The sequence below is a fragment of the Erythrolamprus reginae genome, chromosome 10 (assembly GCF_031021105.1).
Source record: "Erythrolamprus reginae isolate rEryReg1 chromosome 10, rEryReg1.hap1, whole genome shotgun sequence".
NCBI classification, from domain to species: Eukaryota; Metazoa; Chordata; class Lepidosauria; order Squamata; family Dipsadidae; genus Erythrolamprus; species Erythrolamprus reginae.
Genome location: NC_091959.1, coordinates 31843584 through 31852660, shown reverse-complemented (window position 1 = coordinate 31852660; position 9077 = coordinate 31843584). Strand labels below are relative to the sequence as shown.

General features: G+C 49.6%; 1 protein-coding gene across 1 annotated transcript in view; it reads left to right on the top strand.

Moving 5' to 3' along the window:
- Positions 1–2951: 2951 nt before the first annotated feature.
- The window catches only part of LOC139172863 (transmembrane protein 132B-like), a 103812-nt gene continuing 97686 nt past the window's right edge, over positions 2952–9077 (top strand). Inside the window, exon 1 of the mRNA XM_070762112.1 lies at positions 2952–3996. Within this exon, the coding sequence (XP_070618213.1) occupies positions 3867–3996 (130 nt within the window). The 5' untranslated portion in view covers positions 2952–3866. The remainder of the gene's footprint in view (positions 3997–9077) is intronic.

Below are 9077 nucleotides of genomic sequence, written 5' to 3'. Positions count from 1 at the left end.
AAGAATATTTTAAAATGATAGCTAAATTTATCTAGCGAGGGAAAAGACCCAGAATTAAATTAAAACTATTACAAGAAACAAAAGAAAGAGGAGGATTCGGTTTACTAGATTGGGAAGGATATTATCAAGCTGCGGTTCCCCCCCCCCTCCGAAAAAAGATTCCTACAAATTCCTCAACCAAACTGAAGATTCTGCCCTCGATTTTCCAGGCCCGTATTTCTCTGTCTTGTCCAGCCCTTTTCCTTCCTAGAGAGTTAGTGCAATCCAGACAAGAGTTCCCCATTGCCGGTGCTCCCGGTGAGCTCCCAGTGACTGGCATGTGTGCATGGTGGTGCGAGATTCGGCTTCTGAGCATGTGCAGAAAGGCATATCTCGCACGAGGATGCTCATGTGCGTGAGATTTCACCAGTTTCTGCCCAAAGTTTGTATCTGTTGTGTGCTCGTGTGTTGTTGTGGGTGAAGCTGAAGTAGTCATTGACAGGAAGGACATTGTAGCAGATGATTTTATGGGCTATGCTTAGGTCGTATTTAAGGTGACGTAGTTCTAAGCTTTCTAAACCTAGGATTGTAAGTCTAGATGTGCAGGATATTCTGTTGCTAATACTAATACGGGGCCCATCTCCTTATGCCGATAAAGAGACAATTCACGGACCAATGGAGAACCTACATCTTTCTGGAGGTTCATGGGGAAGAATTAATACAAAAATTAATGTTACATAGATCAATATGTACTGGCCAGGACAGAGTGATTTCTATCTTAAAAGTATGTTGTTTCCAATAATGTTCAGTGTTCTGTCTTTCTCTTTGTTCCTTATTTTACACACCAGTCACTTTTAAAAAGTGAGTTTCCAACCTCCTGAAGGGGCGGGGGGTGGGGAGATGCTCTTTCCATGCTGCAGGAAAAGCACTCTGCATGTGCTCTATGGCTCCTTCTTATGCCTTTTGCTTATTTCATCCTTTGATTATTTATTTATTTATTTATTTATTTATGTATGTATGTATGTATGTATGTATGTATGTATGTATGTATGTATTTATTTATTTAATTAATTATTTAATTAGATTTGTATGCCGCCCCTCTCCGTAGACTCGGGGCGGCTCACAACATACAATAGAACAATTCACAACATATCTAATAAATTAAAAAAACATTAAAAAAACCCATTATTAAACCAGACATACACACAGACATACCATACATAAATTGTATAGGCCTGGGGGAGGGGAGGGGAATGCCTCAATTCCCCCATGCCTAATGGCAGAGGTGAGTTTTAAGGAGTTTACGGAAGGCAAGAGGTTGGGGGCAGTTCTAATCTCTGGGGGGGCCTGGTTCCAGAGAGTCGGGGCCGCCACAGAGAAGGCTCTTCCCCTGGGCCCCGCCAAACGACATTGTTTAGTCGACGGGACTCGGAAAAGGCCAACTCCGTGGGACCTAATCGGTCGCTGCGATTCGTGTGGCAGAAGGCGGTCCTGGAGATATTCTGGTCCGATGCCATGAAGGGCTTTATAGGTCAAGACCAACACTTTGAATTGTGACCGGAAATTGATCGGCAACCAATACAGACTCCAGAGTGTTGGTGTGACATGGGCATACCTGGGGAAGCCCATGATTGCTCTCGCAGCTGCATTCTGCATGATCTGAAGTTTCTGAACACTTTTCAAAGGTAGCCTCATGTAGAGGGCATTATAATAGTCGAGCCTCGAGGTGATGAGGGCATGAGTGACTGTGAGCAGTGATTCCCGGTCCAAATAGGGCCATAACTGGTGCACGAGGCGGACCTAGGTAAACGCCCCCCTTGCCACAGCTGAAAGATGTTTCTCTAATGTGAGCTGCAGATTGAGGAGGACACCCAAGTTGCGGACCCTCTCTGAGGGGGTCAATAATCCCCCCCCCAGGGTTATGGACGGACAGATGGAATTGTCCTTGGGAGGCAGAACCCGCAGCCACTCCGTCTTATTGGGGTTGAGTTGAGTCTGTTGCACAATGAAGCATCTGTTCAGAGTCCAGGCCTGCATGAATCCATCCATGTGGATATGGGAGAGTTAAAATTCCTCAGCTCTTCATTTTGCTTCCAAACCAAAACTGCTGCTAAAACATAGTTTGTTTGCATCCTGGTTTCTCTAACCAAACTGAAAATCGGCACAGTTCACACACAGTTCCAAGGGACAACCCATCCCCACTTACTGGGATAAAAATAGCCTAAAACAACCCTGTCTCTTCTGGGTTAGTGCGACAGGTGAACCCTGGCTGTTTGCTGAACATGGCAAGCCATGATTGAATGATTGAAACTTGGTTGTGTAGATCCAGGCAGTGGCGCTGAGCCAAATTATTACCCCGTTGCTCATTTGCGGCTCAGGAGGTGGGGAAGTCCAGCAGGTTGCCAAACCGTGATTGATCGCTCAGTCTGGGGATACGAACCCAGTCGGGTCTAAGCAACAAACCCTCATTAATCAAGCCGTGGCTTAACCTCGGGAGCCAAGCCGGCAGCTGCGGAGCCGTTGCCACGCCTCTCCCGTACCCCACGCGGCCCACGCAGCGCGGACCTTAAAAAGGAATCAAAACTCTCCCCTACCCTTGCTTTTAGGGAAAGAAAAGGAAAGAAAGGAAAAGGAAAACATAGATTAAAAAAGCAGCGAGGGGAATCGGGAAGACAGGAGAGTGAGAGCGAGAGACAGAGAAAGAAACACAGAGATAGAGAAAGAGAGGGAGGAAGAGAAAGAGGGAGACAGAGAGAGGAAAAGAAAGAAAGGGAGAGGAAGAGAGAGAGAGAAAAAGCGAGAGAGAAAGAGAGAGAGAGAAGGAGGAAAGACAGGCGGGCAGAGGTCCCCCTACCTCCCCCCCTTTCTCCAAGGAAAGCTGCCCTCCTCTCCATCCTTCGCCCCCTCCCCCCAAGGGATTGGCTGGCAGAGTTTGTCAATCGCCTCCCCCCCCCCCCCCCGATTCCGGCTTGAGCACCGAGTTTGCGCCAGCAAAAGAAACTACGCTCCCCGCCCCGCTTCTCCCCTCCTCTCTTCCTTCTCGCATCACTTCTTCGGGGCGCGTCTCTTGCCAGCCCACCGAGATTGGAGCTTCTTGGATTCCGACTCTTTGCCCTTCACCCACACCCTCCTCTTCTCCCGACGCCGGCACTGCCCACCTCCCGTCCCCTCCTTTCCCGTACGCGCGCGGGGGCGCGCCTGGCTGGCGATGGGACCGGGCATGGAAGACGCCGCCGCCGTGAAGAGGGCGCCAGCTCCGGCGCCCGGGCGAAGCAGCCGGCAAGGAGGCTGAGCGATCCCCGCACCCCGAATTAAGCTCGCCCCCACCTCCCACGAGCCCAGGAAGGTCTCCCCGCCCCGCTTCTCCGTCCTTCGGAGCAGCCTTCCGCGCAATTTCGCCGCGGAGGGAGCGGGCGGGCGGGTTGTGGTTGGGGGGCTGCGAGAGTGCCAAGGCGCAACCCCGCCTGTGCCAGGCTTGGGGGGGGGGCTGTCTGTCTGTCGGTCAAAACTGCCCCACGTCCCTCCTCCTGCCTCCCCCTCCCTAATTTCTCTTCCCAAAAAAGACCCCCTCCCCCAAAAAAACCCAGCTGCTGGCGAGAGCCGAGGTGATGCGACGCCCATCTTCCCCCTCTCCTGCTGGCACCCTGCCCGGTGCTCGGGTCTCCTTGGGTCGCAGCAGCCCCCGGCCCGGCTGGGAGGAGGAAGAGGAGGAGAACTCCTGGGGACGCTGCCCCGCTGGGGGCCCCGAGAGGCTGGGCAGGCGGCGAGCTCCCCCCCGCGCTCCGTGCCCGCCCTGCCCGCGCGGGGCTCCCTGCTCTGCCTTCCTCGCCCCGGATTTGGGGAGGGGGCTCTGAGAAGGCGGCGGCAAGTCCTCGGAGGGATTCGGGATGCTCGCCCGCTGGCGTTGGGCAAGAGAAGGCGGCGCCATGGGGTCTGCTCCGGCCGGGACCAGCCGAAACCGAAGCTCTCCGCCGCCGGCGGCGGCGGTGGTGGTAGTGCTGGCTGTGTTCGGTGGAGGTAAGGCTGCGAAGTTGGTCACTTCAGCTTCAAGTTGTTTTCTTCTTCTTCTTCCTGATTTTCCTCCTCCTCTTCGTTCATTCCTTGCTTCCTTCCTCTTCTTCCCTTCCCCATTCCTTCCTCCCTTCCTCCCTTCCTTCTGTCATCCTCCCTCCTCTTCCTCCCCTCCTCCCTCCCTCCTCTTCCCTTCCTTCCTTCCTTCCTCCTCCCTTCCCTTCCTCACCTCCCTCCGTCCTCTTCCCTTTCCCCTTCCTTCCTTCCTCCCCTCCCTCCCTCCTCCTCCCTTCCCTTCCTCCCCTCCCTCGGTCCTCTTCCCTTTCCCCTCCCTTCCTTCCTCCCCTCCCTCCCTCCTCCTCCCTTCCCTTCCTCCCCTCCCTCGGTCCTCTTCCCTTTCCCCTTCCTTCCTTCCTCCCCTCCCTCCCTCCTCCTCCCTCCTCTTCCTCCCCTCCTCCCTCCTCTTCCCTTTCCCCATCCCTTCCTTCTTTCTTCCATCCCTCCTTCCCTCCCTTCCTTCTCTTCCTCCTCTTCCTTCCACCTTCCTTCTTCCCTTCTGTTCAAACTAAAAGTGTTCTTTTCTTCAGCCCTAGACTCCTTTTGCTGTAATTATCCTATGATGCTAAATGAGATTTTTGATATTCCACCATGGCATAGTTGCGAATTACAGAAACTTTAATTTAGCCAGACTTCCCTTTCCTCCCCCCCCCCCAGCGATTCCTTGCGATCCAGGCACTTGATCTTACCTCCCCCGAGGTTGCTCCTTGCATTTTTAGGGTAGCAATTCACCAGGTGAAGCACTCTCCAGTCACCTGGCCTGTTGTTAGGGTTGACAAGCTTGGGGGAAAAGAAATATCTGTTTTATGTTTGGCCGCCAACCATGAAAAAGGAAGGAGGTGGTTTTGTTTTTTTTAAAGCAATCCTTTAAAGTTGCATTTGTTTCCTGCTGAGGAATTCATGTTGCAGGAGGAATGGAACACGGGCGCAGAAGAAGGCACCCACAGTGTCATCAGCTGGGCTTTTGCGAATCTGTCCCTGCCTTGGTTGGCTTGGCTACGGAGAGGGGCGCATACAAATCTAATAAATAAATAAATAAGCCCGTTCAGCAGAGGGGGGCTGCTAAGGTGGAACAGTGGGGTGTGCTCACTCCCGTGGCTCTGAGTGCTAGCGGAGTCCAGCGCAATTATGCTACTGCACCTGGGCAGGTAGCAAAATTGCGCACGGACACGTAGGGGCACCCAAAGAAGATCTCCAAGGGGTTTACAGACAAGATGGAGAGCACAGAAAGGTATCTCGGGAGGAGATTAGATTAGATTATTATTATTATTAGAGTTGGAAGGGACCTTGTAGGTCATCTAGTCCAATCCCCCACTCAAGCGGGAGTCCCTATACCATTTCGGCCAAATGGCAGTCCAGTCTCCCTTTGAAAGTCTCAAGTGTTGAAGCTCTCACAACCTCTGCAGGCAACGTCTGTTCCACGGGTTGATTGCTCTCACCGTCAGACAGTTCCTCCTTATTTCCAGGTTGAATCTCTCTTTGGTCAGCTTCAAGTGCTCTGGAAAACAGCCTGACCCCCTTCTCTCTGTGGCAGCCCCTCAGGCATTGGAACACCGCTATGGAAGCTACCAACGTGATAGCTGAGTTGTTTTAGATCTCTGCGTCCCCCTAAACATTTCTTGGCTAGAACATTGCTAAGATCTGCTCAATTTTGCCCTGGGCCTTGGCATCGCTGCTCTCCTGGCTGCTGAATAGGTTTCTTCAACGTTGGCTTCCAAGGTGGTAGGAGATGCAATCTGATTGTTCCAGTGAAGGATGGAAATTGGAAGCAGGCTAAGAAGCTCACTGTTAAATTCCTTTGCGAGGGTCTGTGCCAGTTCTGCTATTATTTGGTTAACTAATCACATCTTTATGGCCTGGCTTAAAAAAACCCCCAACCCAAACCACCCTAATGGAGTTATTGATACGTTTTGACCAACCGTAGGTCAATTCTTCAAGTAGTGAGAGCAATCAACCCATGGAACAAATGTTGCCTTCGGAAGTTGTGGGAGCTTTATGTCTGGAAGCTTTCAAGAAGAGACTGGGCTGCCATAATTGTTCAGAAACAGCATGGGTTCTCCTGCTTGGACAAGGGGGTTGGACTAGATGACCTCCAAAGTCCCTTCCGACTCTGTTAATCTGTTAAGGCAAAAATCTCAGAATGGCTTCTGGAAGACTCTCAACATGGAAAAGTTTACACATTCAGTCCACGGGGAAGGTTTTAAAGAGCTGGGGTGGCACAGTGGTTAGAGTGCAGCACTGCAGGCTACTCAGCAATGGTCTCTTCTTCACTGGGGGTTGTAATTTAACAGATGAACCTGGTTGGAAGGGGCCTTAAGTCATCTAGTTCAACCCCCTGACCAAGCAGGAGACCCTACCTCTGCCTCTACCTAGGATTGAACTCACAACCTTCTGATGGTGAGGTAAGAGCTCCACCTCCAGGCCACAGCAGCTGGATAGTAACTGCTAGCTGTGGCACAGCATTTCGAATCTCCACCCCTGGCTCAAGGTTGACTCAGCCTTCCATCCTTCTGAGGTGCGTAAAATGAGGACCCAGATTGTTGGGGGCAAGAGGCTGATTCTGTAAACCGTTTAGAGAGGGCTGTTAAAGCACTAGGAAGAAGTATATATGTCTAAATGCTATTGCTATTGCTATACAGCTTCTAGATTTTCGCCATCCTATGCACGTCCATTGTCTGGATTTCATCACCTTCTTGGTGCCCAAGGAACTGAGATTCTGATTGCGGTGGTGGTGGTGAAATCACATGTTCTCTTCTTCTACAATTGTCCCCTGGAATAAACTCAAATGCTTTGAGTGATGCTGCATGTGGTGGAATTTCCTGCTGGTTGTTAAGTAAGTAAAGAAGGAAGGAAGGAAGGATGGATGGAAGGAAGGAAGGACAATAGCATTAGCAAAAGCATTTAGACTTATATACCGCTTCACAGTGCTCTACAGCCCTCTGTAAGCAGTTTACAGAGAGTAAGCCTATTGCCCCCAACAATCTGGGTCCTCATTTTACCAACCTTGGAAGGATGGAAGGCTGAGTCAACTGAGATTCTGACGGGGGTGGTGGTGGTGAAATCACATGTTCTCTTCTTCTACAATTGTCCACTGGAATAAACCCAAATGCTTTGAGTGATGCTGCATGTGGTGGAATTTCCTGCTGGTTGTCAAGTAAGTAAAGAAAGAAGGAAGGAAGGCAAGGAAAGGAAAAGAAAAGAAAAGAAAGGAAGGAAAGAAGGAAGGAAGGATTGAAAGAAGGACAATAGCAATAGCAATAGTCCTTAGACTTATATACTGCTTCATAGTGCTTTGCAGCCCTCTCTAAGCGATTTAGAGAGTAAACATATTGCCCCCAACAATTTGGTCCTCATTTTACTGACCTTGGAAGGGGGGAAGGCTGAGTTAATCTTATCCTATGGTTGGGTCAACGTGGAATCATTTCCTGTCCTTTTTCCTCTCTATAATCCGTATTCAGTATTTTGATCAGCTCGAGTTTTGATCAGCCGTTGTTGTTTGTGTTTCTGGATACTTAAGCTTTTATTTATGAATATATTTGCCACGTTTTTACACCCCCTCATGGGTGTCTCTCAGCAATCTGCAGCCTCCCAGCTTACAACTGCCTAACCCGCGCTGGTTTCACAAAAGCAATTGAATAGTCTTCATTAGTTGCCGAAAGGTTCATTAGATTGCAAAATGGGACTTTTATTTTTAGGATCTGTTCTAAAAGGGAGGTGAGAAAAAAAACGTATAGTTGCTTCATTGCTTGGCTAGATGCTGTAGGAGAGAGATAATTTTTTTTGTGAGCTGGAGTTCCATCTCTAAGAAAAAAAAAGTGCTGGTTTTTCAAGAAACGAGCGAGGAGTTTTTTCTAGAACTTGTGGGTGGGGAGAGCAGAAATGGACACTCAGATATAGATTCCTTTAAAAAAATATAGATGCATCTAGAGTTCAGATCAAGGTGAGCCTGCTTCAAGTGCTGTCTGTTTAGCCTACCTCACAGGGTTATTAAATCAGATATAGCTGGTTTGATCACAGAAAGGAGAGAGGTGAGTAATGGTTAATTCTAACAGATTAACATTGGAAGGGACCTTGTAGGTCATCTAGTCCAACTCCCCTCCAAGCAGAAGACCCTACACCAGGGATGGCGAACCTTTCCCCACTCACCCCCGGAGGCCCTCTGGAGAATGGAAATGGCCGATTTCCTGACTTCCGGTGGGCCCAGTAGGCCTGTTTTTCACCCTCCCCAGGGTCCAGAGGCTTCCCTAGCGCCCGGGGAGAGGGAAAATGCCCTCCTGTCCACCAGAAACCCTCCGGAAGCTGAAAACACCCTCCCAGAGCCTCTGTGTGAGCTGAAAATCAGCTGATGCTAAGCTAGGGAAATAGCTCACATGCCAACAGATATGGCTCCTTGTGCCACTTTTGGCAGCCGTGCCATAGGTTCGCCATCCCTGCCCTACAGCATTTCTGACAGATGTCAGTCCAATTTCTTCTTGAAAGCTTCCAGTGATGAAGCTCCCACAACTTCCAAAGGCAACTTCTGTTCCATCGGTTGATTGATTGATTGTTCTCACTGTCAGGAAATTCCTCCTTATTTCCAGGTTGAATTTCTCCTTGGTCAGTTTCCATCCATTATTCCTTGTTTGGCATTTAGGTAGTTTTGGAAATAAGTTGACCCCTCCTCTCTGTGGCAGCCTCTCAAGTATTGGAAGACTGCCATCATGTCTCTCCTGGTCCTTTCCTTCACTAGACTAGCCAATTCAATCCTATATGATAACATTGAACAGGTTCAAAGACAGGCTACAAAAATGGTGGAAGGTCTTAAGCATAAAACCTATCAGGAAAGACTTCATGAACTCCATCTGTATAGTCTGGACTGGAGGACAGAAGGAAAAGGGGGGGACATGATCGAAACATTTAAATATGTGAAGAGAAGTGTCTTTAATAGAAAAGTGGACACAAGAACAAGGGGGCACAATCTGAGGTTAGTTGTGGAAAAGATCAGAAGCAACATGAGAAAATATTATTTGACTGAAAGAGGAGTAGATGCT